Below are 27,742 nucleotides of genomic sequence, written 5' to 3' on the forward strand. Positions count from 1 at the left end.
ACCCACCGTCGTATTGCGACAAATTTACTGCATACAAAAACAAAGTGAAGCATTTTCTTTTAACCGTTGGGCTGTCTCAGACCCCCCACATTGCAAAGGTTAAAAGAAAATTATTTTTATTTGTTTTTGTATTGGGTAAAATTGGGTAAACACAACGATGGTTCGTTATGAACCTTTGGGTCATGTGACCCGAAGGCAGCACAAGGGTTAAACTAAGATAAAACTTCCTTCCAGTTCAATACACTATCTGTGAACCCAATAAGCTTTTCCAGTCTATTGATTAGGATGTCGTGATCAATGGTATCAAATGCTCCACTGAGATCTAACAGGATAAGGATAGAGACTTTATTTGCATCAGAGTTTAGTCTGAGGTCGCTAATTATTTGTGTGAGAGCAGTTTCAGTACTGTGATATTTCCTGAAACCTGACTGATACTTCCAGGATGTTATTTTCTTCAAGAAAATAATTAAATTGGACTAATACTATCTTTTCCAGTACTTTACTAATAAATGGAAGGTTTGATATTGGTCTGTAATTTGCAAGTAGACTGTTATCCAATTTGGATTTCTTCAATAGGGGCTTTACAACAGATGTTTTGAAGGCATCTGGGAAGACGCCAGTTCAAAGGGATGTGTTTATAATCTCTAGCACCGGACCTGAGACACTCGCTTAAAGAATGTTGTGGGTATAGGATCAATATCTGAGGTTGTGGAGTTAGATTCTATGATATATTAGCATAATCTATGCTAATCTATCATAGATTATGAGATTAGTTTATTATTTGGTTATTCACCATACATATCAAGGGATAAATAGCCTATTAAAAGAGCATTATTACTATCATAATGACCTTTTTTCATATTCATTGTTATTGAAATCAAAACATTTACTTACTTATGCATATTAATCAGTGTACATTTTTATTTAAAAAAAAAGTATCCCCGTAGTTGGGGACCCCTGGTTTTATTAGCCAATAGCCAACAAAAGCAAAGATGCTAATAAAACTCAACCCCCTTCCCGCCCCCAAAACTCATCTAGAAAACATGCCTTAACAAGCCTACTTTTCTGATAAATTGTGAGTGTTCAGCAATCCTTATAATGTTTATTATACTGAGTGAAGTATTCAACAATTTCGTAGAAGTGGTAAAAAAAACGTCCTAGGACGATTTAAAGATTGCCAACATGCAGACCTTTTTACCAGCACGTCACATGTTTGCCTGTTCATCTCTTGTTGCTGTCGCAGTGTTTTGGCATGACAGTTGTTTGGCCAGCATGATAGCATGAAGCTGAATGCTAAAGCGCGTGTCACGCCAGAAGCGTGGGAGTTGTTTCATGTTTCTGGCCCTGGTGTACACCCACAGAGGCACAGGAATACACACACACACAAACACACACAGTTGGGATCCTTTACTGATATCTATTGGTCTGAAGGATTATTGACTTGAGCCCCTTCCTTCTCAATGCCTCAATCCCTGGGACCGGGGGTACAGTAGGTGGTTAAGAGATGAGGAGGGAAGATAACGATCAGAACCAAGGGGTCCAGAACTTCAAAACCAGGCCCAGGGAGTGTAAAGGCAGACCCTCGGTGGTCATGGGGTTACCATGACCTTTCATTTTTCTCACAAACCCCTCCATCCTCCCCCTTACCCTTCAATAAACCCCTACACATCTGTGCTTTCCACTGTGCCCAATGGAGCCAATAAACTGATATGACTATCTTTCACAGAACATCATGAGCTGCTCAGTCAGGTGACTGGAGCTCTGGTGTTGGCAAAATGACATATAAGCATCTTTTAAATGTAACTGACATACACCATATGTCCCAAAGGTATGTGGACACCTCACTTATATGAGCTTGTTGGACACCCCATTCCAAAACCATGAGCATTAATATAGAGTGGCCCAGCTTTGAAACAGTTGCCACTCATCTGGTAAGGCTGTCCACATGATGATTTCGGAGTCTGTCTGTGGGAAGGCCTGGCTCGCAATCGCCATTTAAATTAATCCCAAAGGTGTTCAGTGAGATTGAGGTCAGAGCTCTGTGCAGGCCACTCAATTTCCTCCACACCAAACTCCAAGTCCAATATAGACTTTATGGACCGCTCTTTGTGCACAGGGGAAGAGTCATGCTGGAACAGAAAATGGCTTTCCCCAAACTGTTGCCACAAAGTTGGAAGCACCCAATTCTCTAAAATGTATTTGTATTCCTGTAGCATTAAGATTAACCTTCACTGGAAGTGAGGGGCCTAGCCCTAACCCTAAGAAACAGCCAATGACCATGTCACTGTCCAGTATGTAGCGTTCTCCTGGCATCTACCGCACCCAGATTCGTCTATCAGACTGCCAGACAGGGAAGCGTGATTCATCACTCCAGAGTCCAATGGCGGCATTATGTACACCACTCCAGCCAACGCTTGTGTAACACTTGAGGAGAATGTCTTAACCCTTGTGCTGCCTTCGGGTCACATGACCTGAAGGTTCACAACAAACCATCGTTGTTTACCCGATACAAAAACAAAAAAAGCATTTTCTTTTAACCTTCGCGATGTGGGGGGTCTGAGACAGCCCGACGGTAAAAAGAAAGTGCTTCACTTTGTTTTTGTATGCGGTAAAGTTGTTGCAATACGACGGTGGGTCACAATGACTGATGGTTCACAATGACCAGAAGATAACACAAGGGTTAACTAAAAGTATTCATCCTAGGTTCAACCACAGAGCCCTAAGATGTGAATAATGACAACAACTAGGGGACTTATGATTGATGTACATTTGTATTATTTTTTAAAGATTAAATAAAGTATCCTCTTAATGTAACAAGAAATAGCTGTGTGTCTTTTTATATCAATTGCAATTCACATATCCATCAATTCTAACAATGGACTAGGATATTGGCCACATATCCTGTCCACATAACCAAGGTATCAGTTTGATGCCTCGATGATGCAATGGAGGCACTGAGCATGGCTCCTCCCCTAACACTCTAATAACAAGAGTGCATTAGGATCAGCGGTTCGCCAGCTCAATCCCGAGTTGCTGTCATTACAGCCTACAGTTTGCTAGCTAGTTACGCCTTGACGCAAATGCATATTCCTTGGATGTGAGAATTTAGGGAAAGGGAGTCTTAAAAATACCATTCTGTTGCAGACCAAGAAGGATTTTTGGGTAGCCGGTCAATGTCCTCTGAATTGGATTCCAATTTAAATAAATCTAAATATATTGTGATACTATTTAACTGCCCTTCATTCCTGTATTCATTGTCCAGTCTTCGGAGATGCTCAACTTGAGTGGATCAGACACCTTTACCTTATAGATCTATGATAAATACGTAGATTTTGTCTTGAACTTGTACTTGCCGATTCACTTCATTGACTTGGTATTTTCACAGCAATTGGGTACTATCTAATTGGTCTTCACTCTGGAGGCTCAAACTTATACGGCTGTGTAAATCCAATCCTGCTAGGTGGAGCATCAATTTTAGTTGTAGCTGTATTTGACAGTTGAGAGAGGCACAACTTTCCAGCAAATGGTTGTGGTTTCAGCACCCTCACGATTTTGATAACTTGATGATTTTTTCAATCATTCAAATTTGTCTGGGTGGTTATGAACAAATTTTGGTGAGACAAACTCAGAAAACAATGCAATTTTATCATCACTTTACAGGGACTTTAACATTCGCCGTGTTTCCCCTACTATTGCTTTGGATGGGCGGCCGGCTGGTGGTGTTTCTGATTGGCTGGTAGGTGGCAGGTTACATTTAGTCATTTAGCAGACGCTCTTATCCAGAGCGACTTACAGTAAGTACAGGGACATTCCCCCCGAGGCAAGTAGGGTGAAGTGCCTTGCCCAAGGACACAACGTCATTTGGCACGGCCGGGAATTGAACTGGCAACCTTCAGATTACTAGCCCGCTTCCCTCACCACTCAGCCACCTGACGCCTCAGGTTACTTCGCGCGTGTTACCGGCGGCGGGTAATTACGCACCATAGCCCACTGACCCAATTACGCAACCAGCAATTGGCAACCCTCTCAAGTCATGGATGTGCCCCAAAGACAAATGCTCTAACCACGCGGAACCACGCAAAAACAACAAAACAGCTAAAGACAATAAACCAGTGGACCCCCCTATTGAGAACCCACTGCTTTACTTACAAATGTGGGATTTACAGCTCCAACAACTGCTCCTCCTTGCACGACCAGGAGACACGCACACCCAACTCACTGCGACCAAACAGACAAACATGACTGTTCAACAAACGACGATCTCGGACGAGCTCCCATGTTACATCTGGGTCAAGGATGTAATGAACAGACGTAGGCACCACTAGAACGGTTAACAGTATTTAATTGACAACCATGTAAAAGACATAGTCAAAGCCTTCTCAAGCTGGTGGTCAGCTCAGGTCGCGATCACCATAGACTCCTGGAGCAGGTATCTTGAAGCCCTCAGACACACCGGCCCAGGTGCATCCAGTTAGCCAGCCCTGACGAGCTACCTAAGCCACGCCCACCAGTCCTTGGTAGCAGGTCGCAAGATCAAGCCAAGGGTAGGGCCATCAAACTGATGAAATGCTATGGAAGCTTCCTATATTAGCATTGAGGGACCAGAGGTTTCAGTTTCAGCCAGACAGAGTTGTGCAGAGATGGCTGTCAGCAGGGAAGAGAGCACGTCATGTTTGAGGTTAAAAGCCAATTGTTTTGCTGACTATTACCTTTTTATTTTTTATCACTAGAAATTTGATTTCATTTTTGTTCTTTTTATATCCAGGATGTGTTTAATAAATGGTTAAACATGTTAACAGAATAACATCATTTATAAGTCTTTGGTTTTGTTGTAACAATGATAAATTACAACTTTTGGAGGGGGGGCCAGTAAAAATTGTCTTGGGGCCAGTAAGTTTCAAACCCACGTTAATGTTGAGCCCTGCCATTGTTCCCTGGGCCACTTCTCTAAAGCATGAAGGTGGGCTTCAACATTGTCCGTTGCCCTCTTTTTAGGAGTGTAATCCCTGACCCGGATTGGTTTGGGACCTGTGCTCAAGAACACCAAGGTCACCTGCATGAACGACTATCGCCCAATAGCACTGACCTCTGTCATCCTGAAGTGCTTTGAGCAGCTAGTCAAATCATTCATCTGCTCCACACACCCTATGCAGTTTGCATACTCGTCCAACAGGTCTACAGACGATGCCATCGCCCTGACCATGCACACTGCTCTCTTCCACCTGGACAAAGGGAATACGTATGTGAGGATGCTGTTCATTGACTACAGGTCAGCATTCAACACCATCATACCCTCCAGACTGGTCTCCAAGCTTGTGGACCTGGGACTAAGCACCTCCTTATGCAGGTGGATCTTCTACTTCCTGATGGGGAGGCCACAGGTGGTGAGAATCGGTGACCGCACCTCATTCACACTGATCACAAACACAGGCACCCCCCAGGGCTCTGTGCTCAGCCCTCTCTTGTTCTCCTTCACTCATGACAACGCACATTGGGTATATTGTTATTATTAGCTACAGAATGCTTAGCCTATCAAGATCAAATGAAGCAGACAGCGTACATGCTTCCAAGTGGCCCCTTAATCGATAGGCTAGGCTACTGACCATTAACAATAAGTTACGTCAATTATTAATTGGCAGCATTTATGGGTGGGGGGGGGGGCTAACCCTAACCCTTACGAAAGGAACACAGAACCGAGGGTGGAGGCCAGGGAGGCGGAGGCAGCAGATTAAACAGAGCATCCTGTGTCTCACTAAGCAATGCGGAGTGCAGCGATATCCTGATTAAATAGCCCGCCCTGCTAAGAAGGTGTGCCCCGACTGAGTGATATGATGAGTTGCTAGTGACGCGCTATGTCTCGCGTCTCCAGCATGAACCAGCTCCGCTTGTGTATGGCTGAAACACCCAAACTTAATAATTAGAGGGATGTCCACACACTTTCTGCCATACAGTGTATGTGGTTGATCCTTGTTGATACGTATAGTGGAAGTCACAGTGACGGTCGTGCTAAGTAGCAGAGCAAAATCAAATTTGCCACCCAGTACACCAAGCTATGGTACTTTTTGCTCACCATAAAATCTCCACCCCTCTTTTAATTCTGCACAGTCATTCACTAAAAAGCATGTTTAGCACATGTTGAAAATGTGCTTGGGTCCTTGAGGTACGTCATAATGGATGACTGGTTTATGTGGTTATCTACGGAGAGGGACAGTACGGGTCGTGCATGTATTCCCTTCTAAGTGTGTGTCCTTAGTGCGGAGTGGCCTCCTTAGAAACTAAAAGATATCCATATTTGCCCTCATTTCCTTGTAAGGGCTCATTGAAAGAGACATTTTCTCCCCCCTAGGAGCTAGGAGATTGAGGCAGTGCCCTCATTCTTTTGGACATGCTCATCTTAGATTTATGCTGTGATGGGTTGGAACACCACCTCCTGAGGGATCTGTAAGGGTTCTGGGTTCTGTAGACTGGATTTTCTGTCATACTCCTGTCACAAGCCTATTAGATGTACCTCGCACACTCTTAAAACTCTCAGCATCTAATCTATGACCCATACACAAACACATGGATAAGAATGAAAGAATGTAAAGAGATGGGGTAAGTGAGTATATGTGTTCTTACAAGTTGTGTGCCTATTGTGTGTATGCAGACAAGAATACACATACACACTCACTCCATTTCTCTCTATCCTTTCACCAGAGGCCTGTTCCATAAAGCGAGTTTACCGAATAAGCCAGGCTTATGTCAGTTAATCAGACTCATTTCTAGTTTATTCGGTTCCATAAAGCCAGCTCAACATAGTTCGAACTCAGTTACTATGGCAACTTATGCTGCGAAACTAGCCTGGTCCGGGGCAGGCTAACTGTCAGGCTTAGCCCGTGTTGTTGCTTAACCAGACATTGCTGTAACACTGACCCAACGGGAAAACGATGATTTACCACGTACATTCTCATTTTCTCATTCTCATCAGTTCAATATGTAGGCTACATTTATAGAAAATCAACTTAAATACATAGGCTACAACATTTTGCCTAATGAATTAAACAATGATGAACAAAGATTTCAGAATGACACAAACCATAGCCTACGTTAAACATATGGCTATATGGTAGTTTGTGATTTCAAATGTTTAGGCATAGGCCTAAATCTAATTGATCCCAGTATAATTATCATAGCTACATAATTGTTAACAGTAGCTTACAATTGCAAAACAAACCTAAATCCACACATCTATCCTCCATTCTCCTGACACAAAAACCATGTTAAAAAGTTAGGCTACTGGATAATGTATTGATTAATAGTAGGCTATTTATTTAAAACAATGTCAAAAAAGTCAATTTAGATGTGTTTACATGGTGTCTGTTTTTTTAATCAACAAAGTAAAGGTCTATAAAAAAGGACCTCGACCTAGGTAGCCTATCGTTCACGTCAATCATGGCGTGTCATTTTATTTTGATAAAGTGGTGGATGAGGGAGCTGTCATAGTACACGGCTTAAATGGAACGTTCTTTCTGGAAGAAGTCACATGGCCGTGTGCATTGCTTTTTGCCATGGTGGATCGATATGATCCATGCTCTACCTCTCGGGCTGCTTAAGAATAGGGTGCACACGCAATTATCTTGACTTCTTAAATCTGACTTGAATTAGTCGACTTGCATGAACTAGAATGTGCCTTTATGGAACCGCTTTAGCTCCGACTGACTTGTTAGGTTAATTCAAGTCAGGTTTGAGATTTTAAGTCCAGCATTTTTGAGTGGCCTTTATGAAACAGGCCTCAGGACAGGCTCCAGAAGGCTACAATCTCACTCATGACATAGAGGCTTCCCTTTGCTGTCCCTGAATGCAGCCTTTTCTTAATTCCCTCCCTCCTTCCTGTCTTTCTTTCATTCATTCTTTTCTCATTCATCTATCTCGGTGCCTGATTAGTTTTATCCAATATTTTACTCATTTTCGCATTGCAATCGATGGACTTCAGACTTGACATAGTTAAGGACTGAAAAATCCTTATGTGGAGAGTACTTTTTTCTGAATATCATTACGAAAATGATTAAGTTCTAAATGTTTTTCATTCTGTCAGACTTTGACAGAAAGGACAGCCACAAAGCAGTAGTGTCACGCCCACGGCCGTGCCCCAGACTATACCCCAAATTCAATATCCATCCTAAACCCACACAGACTTTCTTGAAGTCATATGGCAAGTGATTTAGTGCAAGAGGGCTCAAAATACTATGAATAGGAATGGGAAAGCACTTTGCGGCATTATCTTGTGACCTTTTCAACGCTGAAACATGTTACACATTATTATTGTGGGTTTGGGTCTTATCATTATTACGTTTACTACTTTCTCCGCCATCAGTGAGCTTTGTGTTGACATGTAAACTTTTTAAAACATTTGAACTTCAGGGTTAGTTGGTCCTTCCATGCTTGTTTGTTTACCATTCTTCTTCTTTCTTACCTTATAAGGCGGGTTTTCTCTCGCTTCCGGGCTTGCCCTGGTAACCCTGGTGTTTCACGTCACAATGCTGTGAATTGTGGGCAATTTCCTTAGTCAAAGTCTGCAAAAATGCGGACTTACACAAAGGGTGCATAAAGGGCCCAAAATGTCTGCTAAAGAGTCCTCGCACACTTGCCGATTTGTTAGTGGGACTGTTAGAGAAGCTCTCTGTTGTGCTCAAATGGGGGTTGTGGTGTGTCGCTGAAACTGTGCTCGCTGCATGATGGAGTTGTCCTTGGTGCTGAAAGGGCTTGGAAAGGATGTGTAATACGTGTCTGATTCGGAAGCTTATGTCCTGAGAATGCACTTCTTTGTGTTCTAACTTGTTGTTGAGCATTTGAATGATTCTAAGACTTGTGGTTTATGCAACACTCATATACACCTACAGATGATATCAAATTTTCATGTATTTCATGCTTTTTTCTTTACTACCTTGTTGAACTCATAGTTATCTAGAACTAGAAAATATTTTTTTGCCTAAACATACTATTCTACAAAGACCATGCAGTGTTTTCCACAGAATTTGATTATTTCATTTGATCAGTATGTAATCTAAACATTACATTGGATTGTAGAATGTATTTAACTATGAATATCATTATATTTAACTTGAATATATTGTAATGTTTGGGACAAATTTGTGCAGAAAATTATGACATTATGACAATCCCAATGTCCCCCTTAAACCCTAAGCCCTGAACCCTCACGGACTAACTTGACGTCACCTAGTAAGTGATTGAGTGCAAGAGGTTGCAAGGGCTCAAAATGTTATTTTGGAATGGGACAGCACTTCGCTGCATTATTGTAAAAATAGTAATGTTATTAGATCACATCTGTTCATATTTGGAATTTATCATCAAAGGACAAACTACACACAGTTCTGTACATTTAAACACAAGCTTTGTGTTTAAATGTACATGTTATAACTTTTATTTCTAACTATGTTTACGTCAGGGTTAGTTGCTCCTTCCATGCTTTTTTGTTTAGTGTTCTTCTGTCCTGTTTTATGAGGCGGGACTTTTCTCTCGCTACCGGACTTCCCCTGGCAACCCTCGTGTTTCACGTCACAAAGCTGTGAATTGTGGGCCATAAAATGGTCTATGTTCGCAGACGTACGAAAAGGGTGCATAAAGGGCTCAAAATGGCTGAGAAAGAGCCCTCACGCACATTGATGATTTGACAGTGGGACAGCCCTAAGCCCTTACAGACTTAGCAAGAACGCGCCTCAAAGTCTGTGAGTCTGGACTTTTGATCGGGCCTAACTGTTCGTAAACTCCGGACTCTGGGGAAAAAGCAGTTCGTCCACTTCATATTTTACTTGCAAGATAGATGCATAGAGAAGTAGAGATATATGGATAAAAAGATGCATAGTTATAGACATTACAAAAATTAAGAATTTTATTAATTCTTTAATAAAATTAAAATAACAAAATAAATGGACGGTTAGAGAGATTTAGGCAAATAGATATGAAGAGAGCGGTATAGAGATAAGTATGGATTGAAATAGAAATCCTTTCTAGTCTTGTGACAACACAAAGACCTATTGGAGGGGTTCTTCTGATTCTGATACAGTATAACAATATTTCCCATTTCTGTATTTTCTCACAGTCGTGGTGCTCTATGTACAAGGCATTGGGACAAAGGAATGGAGAGAGGTGAGTAAATCACACTATTTTATTTCTTACTCTAAATAGTGCTCATGGACAACGATATGTACAACTTTGTTCAGACAGGCCATGTTCTTAGCCAGTGTCTACAAGCCTCTTTTGCAGTATGAATTACTTAATACAACTGTATAGGTTATACATAACCAATACATTATGTATTCTATTTTTACTCTATACAATGTAATGGTTAAAGTTCTGTCCACAAATACTGTATCAACACATTAGCAGCATCATATTTACATTATTATTATGTATTAGGGGTGGGGGGGGAATCGATTCACATGTGAATCGTGATTCAGTCTGCTAGCGATTCAGATCGATTCACAAATGTATGTAAAGCTTTTTTTTTTTTTTTATCAAATCGTGAGCCCAAGAATCGATTCGAATCAAATCGTGAGGCACCAAAAGATTCCCACCCTTACCTTGTATAATATCATGATGAAGAGTTTCGAGTGGAATAGTATGTTTTTACACAGTTACATTAGCCGAGGTACAGTGACATCAAAATATACATTTACATTTACATTTAGTCATTTAGCAGACGCTCTTATCCAGAGCGACTTACAGTAAGTACAGGGACATTCCCCCCGAGGCAAGTGGGGTGAAGTGCCTTGCCCAAGGACACAACGTCAGTTGGCATGACCGGGAATCGAACTGGCAGCCTTCTGATTACCAGCCCGACTCCCTCACCGCTCAGCCACCTGACTCCCCATATACAAAACACTAATTAAATATACAATCTGAATTGACGATATATAGTACAATTCAGTGAAAATATCAGTAGTCCTTACCAAGTAAGTGGTGAGAAGATATATGATTAAACAAGCTGCAAGAAGTCATTAAATTGGTAAAGTCATCACAAGGTAAATTGAGTTTACCTACTAGCCAAGCCAAACCATAATGTAGTGAGAGGCTATTTCTTTTGCTGGTGTTAAACTAATGACTTTTTCAATTAAACATAGTTTATCCATTAATGTAAATGAAATGTTATATACTAGAAACAAGCATTTCTAGACTTTTTATTTGCACCGGATGGACAAACACACCCACACACACAGACAAACACACACACACAGATGATCTCTATCTTTTCTTTTTGCCTATCTCTTTCTCTAATATCTGTTTTGCGTCTGTGCTAACAAAGCTGCCCTAGTAGTTACCTCTGTAGGAAATCACACATATGGACACAATACCCTCAAGCAACACAAATACACATATAACAACACATATACTGTATATACACAGTACATGGTGGCCGATATACACCCATGAATCAAGAGCTAAACACCAGCCCTATATTAAGATCAAAGCTTTATCTTTGACTCTTTTAAAGAGTCACACATCCCTCCCACACCTACCTCACTGAGGAGCCAATGGTTAAACAATGTCACTTATCAGTGGTATGAGCTTCAATGAGAGACTTTGGTGAAAATGCTAGATTCTCTGCTTTTTATTAAACTGGACTTGCTTGAAAAGCGGCTTTCTCCTTCTGCTTGGGTTGCCGGGATTAAGAGGTGCCTCGACTGCCCCATATGCTAACGTTTTCCATTCAGCTGCTCAGCATCTAGCTAAAGCTTGCTGATAGTAAGCAGTATCCCTCCAAAACTGGATGGTGGCAAGGCAGTGTGGGATGCTGGATTGAAGAACTTCGTTGCCAGGCTTGTTTGGATGCAATTAGCAGAAATTACATTATATTTTAATCAAAATAAATAAAATATTATAGTTACCTTATCACTAAGACTGTTTAGAAGTATTTTTTGTTGCATTTAATTAATGGTGGAGAAAACCAAGTGTCTTCTGTTTGTGTCTCCGCACATGCAAGCGCACAGATACCCCTCCTGTCTCTTTCCTCAGATTGAAGTATTCATAAGTGTACAGATCCAGAGAACCTGAATGCCAAACCCAAGCGGGAGCGGGAGACAGCAACTCCACCTACCTACTTTCCCCCCAACATTTCCCAATATGAGGATCCCTCTCCATTCCCCCTCCAACCAGTGCGATAACTGACAAACCATCACTGCCCCTTCATTTTGTAACTGATCCCAGATCCCCATCGCCCATTTCGATTAGGATTCTTCTTGGCCTCTTGCAGATAGTTCATTATGAAGATGGGACATGTCATATTGAGAGGGATAAAAGTTGCTCTTGTTACCTGGATGTCTATGACTTCCCCTGAGGACCCACCAAGCTCATTTTGCCGGTCACCACCGTGCTTAGCGCTGGCATCAAGACAAGCTTAGACAACGCTGTCTCACATTTCTCGACTTACAAAAAACTGAGTGTGTCTGTGGTGTTATTTGAAAAGAAACTATGTGGGCTGTAGGTGGGGGCAGAGGTGTTTGTTGGGTGGTCGGTGGGGCCTGCAGGGTAGATGAGTTGGAAGTAGATGTAACTAAACATTTCAAACACACATACACACACATTCTATAACAATCAAAGTGGGTCTCAAGGATTGTAACGTCACCTGCAGTCCTAAAAATCAAACAAGCCTTTCCATCTGGAATCCTCTTTTGGACCCTTTTGCAGTTTAGAGACTTGCATATTTTCCATACACACTCTTGTGAAAGTCTTCCTAATCAACACACACTCTATGTTGCGTCGTCTTATAAAGCCACCCTGCTTAGGGTCAAACTGAGTTTGTGCACCCACGCACACTGGCCCTGCAATATATTCCCAAAGGAGGCACGAGGATGCTCGTTAATGAACAGCACATAGTATAGCTGCATACTATATCTACTAGACTGCGGGGCCTGGTGGCCCGCAAAGCTGCAGCAGGCACTATTGAAAAGTGAGGGATCAAACAGTGAGTGACTCAACCTCAAGTCAGTAAAGGAATCTTTTTTTCACCCCTGCATCCTCACACCCCAGCCATCCAGCTACTGCTGCCTCTTTCCCTCCACTTCCTCCTTCGTATCATCTCCCAACACACACAATCTTGCCCACCCCCTGCTGTCGTATTCATCAAGGCATGTCAAGGGATCTGCATGCACATATACACAGATGCATGAGGCTACTGGGAAGAAGCATAATTTGATGTAGCATCGCACTCTCTTATGGATGACTTGCAGAGCCGCTGCTTCTGCTATACATTTTGGCACCTTTCATCGTTGTCGGAGCTCTCAGAGGGAGCCTGTACGTTTCCATCCATGGCAGCTACCTTCTGCTACACCTCTGTTTGCCCCCCCCCACCCCCACCCAATGCTCCATCCAAGTGGGGGTTTTGTGCTTTGTGTGTGCTTTGTGTTTATGTGTGCATGTACGCAAGCATGTGTGTCTGTAAGTCAGCCTGCTCTTGTTTGTGTGTGTACATTAGGGGTTGTTTCATAGTTTACCCATCTGTGTTATTGCACAGCATTGAATAGGCGGCAGTCTTCCACATCTGGTTGAAGTCTTGGGATTTATTAAGAGAGAACTGGAAGATAACAAGCCTGCTAAACTTTTAAATGGTGGGGATTCCAGATTTTAAATTATGGGTGTGTATATAAAAAATGTTTCTATAGTTTTTGACTATCTGCTGCCACAACTGACCTATGAAAACATTGATACCATACAATGTTAATAAGCTATTAACGCCCCCCCCCCCCCCCCCCCCCCCCCCCCCACACACACACACACACACACATGTTAGAATAACTACAGTCTCCACCAAACCAGGTCACATTCCTACAACGGGGATAAATGCTTGTTAGAGCTTTATACCCTCCTCTTCATGAGATCCCTTTTTAAGTATATCATTTGAACCAGAGAAGATTTGGAAGCATTGAGGGCAATGCCGCTTGGCGGGGGGTTGTGACGAAATGTGGATCAATAGCTCATCATTCCTCCCAGTGAGCAAGATGTGAATGCGAGGCGCAGAGCCGACGGGGGCTATTAGCGCATTGATTGGAGGTTGTATTTTAATTTTAACCCTAACCCTATAGCATTGGCAGAAAAGGTTCAGCCTTGATGTAGAGCCTTGTTCTCTGTCTTTTGGTTTGTAGTGTGCAAAGGTTAGCTTTAGTGCTGCCTTTAACCTATAGACGACAAATTCAGACACCTTAAAAGCCTTTGAAATTAGTATAATCCTTATTGATTGAAGCTGTTGAAGATTTAACCTGTAGAAAAAAAAGTTCCCTTTCAAACCCTTTGTTAAACAGTGTATTGACAAGGTTGCTGTACCACACAATCTTCCAAATCCCCATTGAAATATGGCTCATGACATGTACATTTAACCTACACTCTCCGTCCTACTTTCTCTTTTTACTCAATGTCTTCCTTGTCTTTTTCTTTCCTGAAGTTTGGCAGAACTGAAGTAATCGACAACACTCTCAACCCGGACTTTGTGAGAAAGTTTGTTCTGGACTTCTTCTTCGAGGAGAAGCAGAACCTTCGCTTTGATGTGTAAGTGCTGACATGGCTGCTCTCACCTTTTTTGTGTCCGTCATCCCTCTCTTTCCTACACCTTGGGTGAGGGAAAACCATAAATCCAATCCTAACCTTAACACCTCACATTCCTTCAGGTTGACCATTAACTCATACCTACCATGTTAAATGGAACCAATTAAATCATACCTGGTTAGTGGAATATGCAGAAATACAAGAAAATATTGTCTTTAATCCTTCCAGTAAATGCGGGTATGTCAAATAATTTTTCTTTGAAACATTTTGCAATTACTATCAAGTTCAGTTTTCCAGCTAAAGAATAATATTTTGTCCTGTAAACCAGGTCTGGTACCCTGGTTACCAGGTCAAACACAACTGGAACATTTATTGGGAACAACAAAAAATTGTCATGCAACCTGCTCATAATTTTTAGTCATTTAGCAGACGCTCTTATCCAGAGCGTCATCAGGTATGTGAGCTGGATTATTTGTTCGGATTGACTTTTATAAAGTGTAGACAATAAGAGTGAAATAACTGTAAATCTGACAGCGGCAATGTTACATTCAGGCAATGTCTCAGCTAAACCGGTCAATCACAGTCCTTCACAGAATGGGGTAGGGATCAATGCATTCGGCAGGGGTGTGGAGGAGAGCCTTTATGTGGCTCCAGGTGAAGGTTTGGGGCCCAAACAGGACATTAGATACCTCACATCAACCAGGGCCCGCCGGCCCGCCCTCCCCTCCCACACACACAGACACTGTAGAAACACAGTGCAATAAATAAGAGCAAGTCTAAGAGTGATCACGTATGCAGTCAGGGTTTTCACATGGACGGGAAGCATCAGTTACGCCAGATGATGATGTAACAGAAGGTGAAAAGAGATATTGTCAGGGGCGAGAGTTGTTTTCTGATGTTGTCAAGAGAAGGAAAAATAAGAAACGGCTATGGGGTGAAGATACAATATACAAGTGCATTCCCCCAGAAAATTCTATCATGGAAAGGTTCATGTTTTCCTGTAATTTAATTAAAAAAGTGACACCTTAAAATATTCTAGAATCATTACACCAAAAAGTGGCATGTTTCAAGCCTTTTGTGTTTTAATCTTGATGATTGCGTCTTTCAGCTCATGGAAATCAAAAATCCAGTATCTAAAAATATTTGAATACAAATGTTAAATACATAAATGTCAACCTTCTGAAAAGTATGTTGATTTATGCACTCTACTTGGTCGTGGCTCCTTTTGCACAAATTACTGCATCAATGCGGCGTGGCATGGAAGCAATCAGCCTGTGACACTGCTGAGGTGTTATGGAAGCCCAAGTTACTTTGATAGTAGCCTTCAGCTTGTCTGTATTGTTGGGTCTGGTGTATGTCATTTTCCTCTTGACAATACCATCTTGCACTGAGGCCTTGCATTGAGACCCTAGATCAGGGGTGGCTAACCAGTCCAGCATAAAAAGCCCCCCAAAAAACGCACCATAGCAAAGAGCCACACATGCACGCCTGCACTAAAACAGCGGCTTACAGATCTAATGACAGTCATAATACAAAGCATAACAGTTTTTATACGACCGCACAGGGCCTTGCGCCACTGGGGGCCTCGCGCCTGCCTGGTTTGCAATCACAGTTTTATTTTTTTTCTACTTTCAATATTTTTTTATTCCTGTTCTTGACTCGATGTGCTCTAAAATGAAATTCCCGTTTGTCAAAAAATCTCATATATTTTTTCGTTCATGATTCACGTTACACCACAGGGCTTCAGTGCACGCCCTGTGAGAGTGCGAGGAGGAAGGAGACGGCCAGGAGAAACAAACGTCACCTACAAGAGAGCAAGACCGATTTTACATTTACATTTAGTCATTTAGCAGACGCTCTTATCCAGAGCGACTTACAGTAAGTACAGGGACATTCCCCCGAGGCAAGTAGGGTGAAGTAGGACACAACGTCAGTTGGCATGACCGGGAATCGAACTGGCAACCTTCGGATTACTAGCCCGATTCCCTCACCGCTCAGCCACCTGACTCCTGATTTTGCAAACATGAGTCGGTTGCTGAGAAAAGGAATAAAACTAAAAAGAAGCAAGAATTTCACAAGTCGATTCGAGGATCGCTGGATAAATTTGTCAGCACGTCTTGCAGAAATGGTGTGGCTCCGCGTGCGTGCAGGATAATAGCTGTCGGAATTATGGACAGTCTCCGTGCGGATTGAAAGTGATTCTTGCGCGTGCATCACGTGTATGTCAATAAGCAGGGCCTTGCATGTTAAGTTCGCACAGGGCTTCCCCCCTGCGACAGCTCTGTGTGGTTTGTTTAAATCTTAAACAATGATGTGATACGAAATGCGAAAGGGTACATATATATATATATATACAGTATATATTGTTTGTATTCCTTTTATTCCCCCAGAGCCTCACAGGAGCAGGCAAAGAGCCGCATGCGGCTCGCGAGCCACCCCTGCCCTAGATTCATAGATTCTCTATGGGGTTCAGGTCAGGCGAGTTGGCTGGCCAATCAAGCACAGTAATACCATTGGCAGAAAACCAGACGTTTTGGCACTGTGGGCAGGTGACAAGTCTTGCTGCATAAAGCTTGCCAGCAGATGGAAGCATGAAGTGCTCTAAAGTCTCCTGGTAGATGGCTACATTGACTTTGGACTTGATAAAACACAGTGGACCAACACAAGCAGATGATATTGCACCCCAAATCATCACTGATAGGAATGGCCGATATAAACGATATGCAATACAAACGATACAAAATTGGCCTACGATAGAGATTTTAATTCTATTGCACTATCGCGATAATGCATGTTGATGACGCAAACTACCCGCAAAATTTAAATGATGCGCATCATTGTCATCTTGAGCAAACATGGATGTAAGCGAAACGGAGGAGCTGGTTAAAAAGACCGGTGCAACGTCCATTATTTGGACTTGGTTCTGATTTAAGACGTCCGACAAACAGCAGCAAAATATACTTTGTAAAGTTGTGTTTGGGAGTCAGGTGTCTGAGCGGTTAGGGAATCGGGCTAGTAATCTGAAATTACAAGGTCCATACATTTTTACTTGTGTAAGGACATGGTCCCTTTTCAAACTGTAGAGAGGCGCTGCTTTAAAGTTGAACAACGCTATTGATCAACGTTACGAAGTGCCAAGCCGCAAGTACTTCACAGAAACGGAGATGCCAAAATTATATGCCGAGCTCCGCAAAAAGGTTCAAAAAGAGCTGTGTGACTTGAAATACTTTGCCACGACAACGGACCTGTGGTCGAGCCGTACCATGGAGCCCATTCATCAGCCTGACCATTCACTATATAACGGACTATTGGAATCTTGGCAGCCGGTGTTTGCAGACGTCATACTTCCCTGCTGAACATTTGGCTGAGGAGATAGCACAAGGACTCAAGGAATCGCTTGAGTCCTGGGGTTTAAAAGAAGAACGCCAAGTGTGCATCACTACTGATAATGGAACGAACGTGGTCAAGGCAGCGTCTCTGAATGATTGGACCAGGCTGCAATGCTTCGGGCACAAGCTGCACCTTGCCATCGGTTGCATAATATAATAAAATGTTAACATTACACTGTAATATTTGCCAATATTACTGTATAGTAATATTGCATTTGCGTTTAGAGATATAGAATTTGCCTCTGTTCAGTTGTATAGCCAATGCTATTTTAATGTTGTTGCATTTGTGTTAAGTGATGTTCATTCAATCCTAATCAAGCATTTCAGTACCGTACATTTTGGAAAATAAGCCGCATTGTGTATAAACCGCACTCCCCCAGAATGAGCACTTTGCGTTTGTAAATCGGAGTATAAACCGCACTGGAATATAAGCTGCACTTTCACTTTCATTACGAATCATTCCTCTTTCAAGTAAAAAGCCCCCGTTCAAGTGATGAGAATTAAATTAGCTGCACGGTCTGTAGAGATCTTGAGACAAAGCCACTTTTTTGTTCTAAAACCGGACTATAAACCGCTTTCAAATATGAGCCACACAAGAACACTGTAAAATCGGGGTACAAGCCGGGCTTATTTTCCAAAATGTACGGTAGTTGTGTGTGTGTGTGGGGAGAGAGAGAGAGAGAGACAGAGACAGAGACAGAGAGAGACAGAGATGAAATGAACTAATGATATCTTACAAATTTGTCAAAAGAAAAAAGTGTGAAAGACCCCCGAATCGACCGTGCTTTTGCCTTATGCAAGAAGATTGTGAGTGCCTTTTCACACTCTTGGAAAAGAAGAAAAGAGTTGAAGAAAGCCCAGGCAGAGCACCATCTTCCCTTTCATCGGCTCATCACAGAAACACCAACAAGGTGGGGGTCACGCCAGTTGATGATCCAGAGGGTGCTTAAACAAGAGAAGGCCCTATCACAGGTACTGAAAGCAAACAAGAAAACCAGACACCTGGTACCCACTTGGCAAGATACAGATGTCTTGGAATCTATAAGCAAGACCCTCGGCTCACTGCTGGAATTCACAGACGCGCTGTCTGGAGAAGAGTATGTCAGTTTGTCGTACATCAAACCCGTTCTCCATCTTTTCAACAACACTGTTCTTGCTGCATCTGATGATGACACAGAGCTGACCACAGACATGAAAAAGTCATCCTGGAGTACTTAAACGAGAAATACTCATACCCAGAAACGGTTGACCTGCTGGATATGGCCTCCTTGGTCGACCCACGGTTCAAAGGTAAATATATAGCTGATGACCACCAGGAGTTCATCAAGACCAGAGCGGTAGCAGAAATTCTGTCACTGTTGGAGGTGCAAGCTGCAACGGTCACAGAGCCACACACAAGCACAGAAGCTGCAGCTGATGGTGCTGAAGCTGCTGAAGTAGCTGTCGAGAGGCAATCCAAGAGGGTGAAACGGAGCCTTGGAAGCTTTTTCAAAAAGGCCTCCGATGGCACAGCTGCTCTCGCTGACAGAGAGGCCATCGAAGTGGAGCTAAAAAGTTACCTGCAGACAATGCAGGTTGATGGAGAGACTGACCCACTGGACTGGTGGCCTCTGTACCAAGCTAATTTTCCAAGGGTGGCAAGACTGGCCCAGAAATATCTCTGTATCCCGGCCACAAGTGCTCCTTCAGAAAGGGCATTTAGCATTGGTGGCAACATTGTTACATGCGTCCGGTCTCTGTTTAAGCCAGAGACTGTGGACAAGCTTATGTTCCTGGCAAATAATCTTTAGGGCCTAACAAATGACAAATGGTGTAAACACAATCTCAGTGAGTGCCCAATTTAAGATTTGTTGTTGTGTTGCTTTTTAATTGAGAAGACACCAGTTTTTCCTGTTCTTTGCATCTTGTGTGTCCTTTAAGAAAATAACTAAAACTACATTTGGTTCCTTCTGCACTGTTTTGCTATTTTTACTGTCTATGGCATGGCACTACTGTAAAGAAACTTTTATTCTTGAAACATTTTCTTTAGTTGACATATGTGCCTTTTACTGGAAGTATTTTCTTTATTCCCCAAAAATATTATTATTATTATTTATGGAGTCAGGTGGCTGAGCGGTGAGGGAGTCGGACTAGTAATCCGAAGGTTGCCAGTTCGATTCCCGGTCATGCCAACTGACGTTGTGTCCTTGGGCAAGGCACTTCACCCTACTTGCCTCGGGGGAATGTCCCTGTACTTACTGTAAGTCGCTCTGGATAAGAGCGTCTGCTAAATGACTAAATGTAAATTTAATTTTGCACTTTATTATGTTTTTAAGTATTAAGTATCTGTGCACTACACTTAGAAGAATTGTTAAATAGCCATGCCTAATACTGGAAGTATTTCCCTAATTCATAGTATCCGTTCCTTTATTAACAAGACACCAGTTTTAATTTCATTACGAGAACAAAATGTTAAAAACCAAATGCGTTACATTAGGCTGCAGGTAAGAAACTTTGTTTGAAATATGTTTTTATTTAAAGTATCTGTGCATTACACAAAATCATTTTCTTTGCCTACTACTGAAAGTATTTTCAGTACAGTGTCTGTTCCTTAACTAAAAAGACACCAGTTTTTCTCTGCAACATTATGTTGTATAATTACAACATAATGCATTTTTGCACAATACATTTTCTCAAAACTGTATACGTTTCTTTCTTTAAAAAAAAATACATTTAGCAGTTTGGCTTTCCTTAGGGTCTATGTAACCTGTACTGAAATGGTTCTATTATAATTTATATATCGTGATATATATCGTTATCGCAATATGCTGCAATGTATATCGCAATATGGATTTTAGGCCATATCGCCCGACTGTCTAAACGTCACCCTGGACTTCAAGCAACTTGGATTCTGTGCCTCTCCACTCTTCCTCCAGACTCTTGGATCTTGATTTCCAAATGAAATGCATAATTGACTTTCATCAGAAAAGAGGACTTTGGACCACTGAGCAACAGTCCAGTTCTTTTTCTCCTTTGCCCAGTTAAGATATTTCTGAAGTTGTCTCTGGTTCAGGAGTGGCTTGACACGAGGAATGTGACACTTGTAGCTTATTTCTGGACACAGCTGTGTGTGGTGGCTCTTTATGCCCCGACTCCAGCCTCAGTCCACTCCTTGTAAGTTCTCTGTACCTTTTCCTACCACACTTTCCCCTTCCAGTCAACTCTCCATGAATATGCTTTTTTTCAGAATCAGAATCAGAATGGGATTTATTCGCCATGAAAGTTTGCACAGACAAGGAATTTGCTTTGGCAGGAAGGTGCATACAATAAACATATACCTAAAATTTTAATATGTGGACTAACTATACTAAGGGTACATAAACTAGCAGTACTAAGTGGGATTAGAATAGAATTAAATATACAATAAAATAAAATATAAGTTGCCGTAAATTACAATATAAAAATACAAAAATACAAATATTACAAAAAATACAAATGTACAAGATACCATGTTGTAATGCAGTGCAAAAAGCAGTGTGTTTTAAGCAAGAAGTCATTAGAGTCAGTGTGGTCCCTTGGCCTTGTTGAAGAGGCCAACAGCGGAAGGGAAGAAACTGTTTTTGTGGCGTGAGGTATTGGTCCTGATGGACCGCAGCCTTCTGCCGGAGGGGAGTGACTGAAACAGGGAGTGTCCAGGGTGGGAGGAGTCGGCCACAATCTTCCTCGCTCGCCTCAGGGTCCTCGAGGTGTGCAGGTCCTCGAGGGTAGGCAGATTGCAGCCAATCACCTTCTCAGCAGTACGGATGATACGCTGCAGTCTGCTCTTGTCCTTGGCACTTTGCAGCACTTTGCAAACAGCCAGCCCTTTAAGCAATGACCTTCTGTGGCTTACCCTCCTCATGGAGGGTGTCAATGAGTGTCTTCTGAAAAGCTGTCAAGTCAGCAGTCTTCCCTATAATTGTGGTTTGGTGTACTGGACCAGAATGAGAGTTTGAAGGCTCAGGAAATCTTTTTTGAGTTAATTAGCTCTTCTCAGGTTGACATTTCAGATTTTTTTATTCTAATATTTTAAGATACTGGATTTTTGATTTCCATGAGCTGTAAAATGTAATCAACTAGATTAAAACAAAAAAGGCTTGAAACATGCCACTTTATATGTAATGATTATAGAATATATGGTGTGACTCTTTGAATTCAATTATGGGGAAAAAGGAACTTTTCTACAATATATATATTTTTTTAGATGCACTTGTAGGCTACCGTATTTTCCGGACTATAAGTCACACTTTTTTTTCATAGTTTGGATGGTCCTGCAACTTATAGTCAGATGTGACTTAAATATCAAAATATATATAATTTAACATTTTTAAATGTTAATTCATACTGACTGACATGAACCAATGAGTTCAACGGATTCAGTGATGTGTAATGAGATCGGGAGCTTGGTGAACTAGCTTACCGGTAACTTGCTTGTTGGACTCGCTAGCTTGTTGTTAATGTTAATTTAGCCTATTCAGCCTCCCAGGTATGTTCTTTATTCAGGGTTCTCAAGCCTCACGTATTGACGGTGAGACGCACGCATTTCAGCTCGTTCACACGCTCTCACGCCACACCTACCATTTCTCACGCTGAGAAGGCAACGACAGCCAAGTTGTCCCTTTAATGATGTATTCATTAATGGTCGCACCGCATGACTGAAGGTTCTTGGTGACCATACGTTCGTTACTAGGTAAGCAACAATAGACGTGAACACACGTGAAAGCTCGTCTCGGGGGAGGGGGTGGTGGGGGGGAATCTCACTGATAAAACTTGATGACCCTATCTTTATGCTATTTTGTAGCTGAATAACTGTTAATGTGTTAAGTTACCATACCAGACACCTATTCAGCCTGTTGTTCTTCTAAATAAATGCGACTTATATCTGTTTTTTTGACTGATGCGACTTATACTCCGGAGCGACTCATAGTCCGAAAAATACGGTACTTATGTGTTTTTATTAATTGTTCTGATGCAATGTGAAGTATATTTGTGATAATAGTGAGAGAACAAATGGCCAATCGGGAAGGATATCCTTAGTATTCAGAGTGAAGGCCCACCAATGATCCCCTTTACCAGGAGCTGATAGGAACCTCCCTATCTGGCATGTTATACAGGAATAGATGGAAAATGGACTCATCTGTCTACCCATAAATTGAGGGGTGTGTAGCCTATGTGTGTTAAAAGGAGTGATTTCTGTGTCAATAATAGTTTAGGAATGTGTGTTTGTGTGTGTTAAAAGGGGTTTCTGGCCTATAATCGTTTGGGAAATTGGAGTGGTTGGAAACAGTACAGGAAGTAAAGGAGACATTCCCTCTCAAAGACACAGACACATGCTCAACAATAGAAGCACATAAACTCATACAGGTGGCACACCCGTTCAGATTCTGTGAACCCCCTCCCTCAGGACTGCCACCATGGGTGGAGGGAGGAGTCTTAATCTCCAGTAAATAAATCGTTAGTGTTGAATTATTTAATACAGCCTGTTCTTTCTCTGGCACACAAACATCCAAAGTTCAACCTGCAGTCACTTGCCAATGCGTGTTGAAGAAAGATAAATAAATGCATGTCTTATGTCAAAATGTTAAAACTCTAAATACTCACAGTATGCTCACAGGACTTAGTATTGTAACTGTTACTATAAAATGCAACTGTTAAATCATCCTCCAGCTCGTTCATGCCCTCTACCTGCAGTTCCTTCTCAAACACACACACAACCCGCCTCTCATGAACACAACTCTACTCTTAGATCACAGTCACCTGAGTACTAGCACATGTTTGTTTTTGACCAGCCCTGGACCGTTTTTGCCCTGGATGCCTCTTCTAGCCTGTCGTCTGGTACCTTTGCCCTGTCATCCTGCCTCACCGTGTACCGAACTCTGCCAAGCATAATTTTTGCCTTCTGCCTGCTCCGTTTTGTGCTTGTAATAAAAGTGTGCGCTCTGCGCTTATATCATCTACCCCAGTCTCCGCTGAGTATTCGTTACAGCAACATTGCTGCAGCATTGTTAATAACTTCCTTAATTAGTGTAGTTACGCCTCAGTGACATACCCAAACCTATTCTTTGCATAAATAATGATAAATAATGACCAACAAAACAGTAAAATGCTCTATACAGTAAGTGCTTTATGAAAACCTGTCAAAAACCTGTCGTAATAGTATGTGCTGTGCTATACCACTAGTGGAGACAGTAAAGGGCTATCATCAGCTACTTATAGAGGTTGCAGAGACTTAGGTAAGTGACATCAACTCCATATGTCCAGTGATGTGAAACCAGTGTTGGGAAGCCAGACAGCATCATCTTTAGTCCTTGTCAATAGCAGTTAAAACTCACGAAAGCTGGCTAGCCAGACAGTCTCCATCTCTCTGTAGAGATGGGTCATTCGCAAACAATGTTATTTTTGAACAAATCTTTAAAGTGAACGAAATGAATCCTCCCCCAAGAATATTGGTTTGTTTGAGTCTCCGTCTAAGCTTATGTTTTTGGCAAATTGAAGGAAATAAAAGAATGTAGGAAGCAGTTCAGAATGGTTTCCGTCAATTATTCAGGTTTGTTCAGTTCACCAATTCATTTGCGAGAGAATCACCAGACATTGATTGCGAATCAATGAATGAATCCAATGTTAGAACAAATAGTTATTGAACAAAAGAATCACTGGAAATCATTCGCGAATCCGTGAACGACTCTTGTGTGAATGGAATCCAAAGATTTGAGTTCCTGAAAGGAATCAAAACACCCACCACGACTCCACTGTACCATGTGCCAATGGTTTGAGGCCGGTAAAGACAACATACAGAAAGCTAATGGGCCAGCCAGTCAAGTTATCTCCTCTACCCATTGTGGCATTAAACTGAACATCCAAAAAAGCACTTGAGTTTTGTGTCTTTATCGTTTGTATCTAAACTCATGCGTAACCCTGATGGGCGTAGTGTTTGATTGGCATTTCGGGCTGAAGTAACACCAACACCAACACATCAAGTCTCTTTGTGCTGGCATTTCTAGATGTGGTCAACTCAAGCAACATCCCAATAAAGTCAAATTGCTGCGTGCCAGGATTTCTTGACACAGATGGAGACGACTTTTGTGTCATACCGGGAACCGAAGCCTTCTCTGAAAAGGGCATGTGCCCACCATCAAGGATGGCTGACGCCATCCTGGCTCCTCTGGGGACAGGCAGAGATGGGCCACCAAAATGTATCTTGTTACAAATTACCCCTTAAATAAATGTATCAATATAAACTAGAGAGGGTACAATTTCTGGGGAAATTGTGGGGTGTGCTCTTGTATTTTTGTACGCTCTTCGACTGGCCAGCTCCTGCGATTCCCACACAGCAGAGGTGTAGTAGTTAGCTAGCTCTACAATTTACCGGGGCTAGGTCTGAATTTAGTCGGAGCACAGCTGCCAGCTGTAGGTAGCCTATATGCAGGTAGGAACGCTATTGCTAAATAACTATTTACCTGGTCGGCTCCATGACGCCGGGTAAGTAGGGCTCGTGAGACTGCTCACCAAAATAACGAAGGGGAACCCACTTGTCTAGCAGATGAAGACATGTTGCCTCAACTTTCCTCGACTTTTAGCTACGGTACTAATGCTGAGGACTTGCTGATATCGCTGTGACTGTCTAAAGGCCGATTTATACTTGTCCGTTTTTACGAATACGGACACAGGGAACACCCTCTCCGACGAGGAATTCCCTCTCCGTGCCCTCTCCGAGCCCCTCGGAGAGCTCTACGTGCACCTCCTGATTTTCCTGACTATCCGTCTGTCCGTCCGTCATTTTACGGATACCCCTTGGCTGTGATTGGTCCGTATTAAGAACCGCTTGCGTCAGGGGCGGGGTTGCCGTGATGGCCGTGATAAACAGGACTAACAGAAGTCCTTTGACCGCCATTGCTGTAAGTTTTTACAATTCATATTTCAGCTAAACAGTACATGTAAATCAGCATCTGAATTAAAATGTGACGAGAAATGGGCAGTGTAGTTGCTGAAAATGTGCTTATTTTATTGATGAAACGGCTCATTTGTAAATTTGCTCCGACTTTTCGATAACCTAGCTAGCATCGCAGTGCAGCGCCACCTACTCAGCACCCACAGCCTTCGGAGTACTATAAATTCAATCAATCCGTCCGACTCTGTCCGTCCGTCTGTCCGTAACGGAGTCAGAGAAGTATAATTCGGCCTTAACTAGAACGGCGTATCTATGCATTGTTGCTAATGCGTTTTTGCTAATGCGTTTTTTTGCTAACGACGCGTTAGCATTACTTACTGTACATGCAAGTCTTGAATTGCTTAAATGTATGATGCTGCTAGTACACCACAGCACAATACGATACTTGCTGTGCGACAGTCTTAGGCCGAAATATGCTTCTGCGTCTCCGTTTACGGATAGGCAGGCGCACGGATACGCACGGATAGACTTCGTTTATGGTTCTCCGTAGGCTGTGGGTGCTGAAAACAATTCACCGCCAGAAGAGTAGGTGGTGCAATGGTTTTTTGTAAGTCGGCGTGGAGTGTTTATTTACCTAGGTTATCGAGAAGTCGGAGCAAATTTACAAATTAGCCATTTCATCAATAACATTCGCACATTTTCAGCAACTACACTGCCCATTTCTCGTCAAATTTTAATTCAGATGCTGATTTACATGTACTGTTTAGCTGAAATATGAATTGTGAAAACTTAAAGCAATGGCGGTCAAAGGATTCTGTTCGTCCTGTTTATCACGGCAACCCCGCCCCTGACGCAAGCGGTTTTTAATACTGACCAATCACAGCCAAGGGGGTCTCCGTAGCTCTCCGTCGCTCTCCAAAATTACGACGGATAGTTAGAAAATTCAGGAGGTGCACGTCGAGCTCTCCGGGGCTCTCCGAGGGCTGACGGAGAGCTCGTAGAGGGCGTTCCCATGTGTCCGTTTTTCGAAAAACGCAAAAGCATATATCGGCCTTTACGAGCACATCTATGCACGTCGTATCTATGCGTCGTTGCTAACGTGTGCTGATGTTGTGACGTTAGGCGAGGACTGAGTTCCCTTTGTAAACACAAGGCACTTTTTGCCACAAAAACTTTGAAATCTCCTAAACCGTGCAACGGAACGAAAATTCCATTAGAAGCAACGCAATCGAGACCAAGAAGAACATTTTGACACCGATGTTTTCTATATAGGGAGTCAGATATGGGAGTCAGGTGGCTGAGCGGTTAGGGAATCGGGCTCGTAATCTGAAGGTTGCCAGTTCGATTCCCGGCCGTGCAGAATGACGTTGTGTCCTTGGGCAAGGCACTTCACCCTACTTGCCTCGGGGGAAATGTCCCTGTACTTACTGTAAGTCGCTCTGGATAAGAGTGTCTGCTAAATGACTAAATGTAAATATAATCCAAATATTGAGGCATCCTTAGGGGTGTGAAAATAATAATAAATAATATATATGTGAGAGAACAATGGTTGTGCTCGCCGAAGGCTTGAGCACACCCAATGACTAAATACTGGCGCTAGAAAATACATGTTTTTTGTATATAAAAAAAAAATTGAAATACATTTGTAACAGTGACTATATATATTCTATTAACAATAACTTAATGTATCTAGTTAACATTTTAAACCACAAATATATATGGTTGTGGTTTCATGTTATTAACTATCCAAGTGAACATCAATAATAGTTTGCTTGCTAGCTTTGGAATGTATGAAATATATTAAAGATCAAAATATTTACTGTACATTGTGTAATTAGTTGAGAACAAAATTACATAACGGTCAATGGAAACCAAAATCAACAACCATTTGTGGGCTGGAGTCAAACAAAAA

At 42.2% G+C, this 27,742-nt stretch overlaps 1 protein-coding gene across 1 annotated transcript in view; it reads left to right on the forward strand.

Annotated features, from left to right (window-relative positions):
• LOC136948744 (copine-9-like) overlaps nt 1–27,742 on the forward strand; it is a 248,155-nt gene that overhangs the window by 29,270 nt on the left and 191,143 nt on the right. Inside the window, exons 3-4 of the mRNA XM_067242751.1 lie at nt 10,100–10,146; nt 14,435–14,538. Coding sequence (XP_067098852.1) covers nt 10,100–10,146; nt 14,435–14,538 — 151 coding nt within the window. The remainder of the gene's footprint in view (nt 1–10,099; nt 10,147–14,434; nt 14,539–27,742) is intronic.

This window comes from Osmerus mordax, chromosome 1, assembly GCF_038355195.1.
Source record: "Osmerus mordax isolate fOsmMor3 chromosome 1, fOsmMor3.pri, whole genome shotgun sequence".
In the NCBI taxonomy this organism is placed as follows: domain Eukaryota; kingdom Metazoa; phylum Chordata; class Actinopteri; order Osmeriformes; family Osmeridae; genus Osmerus; species Osmerus mordax.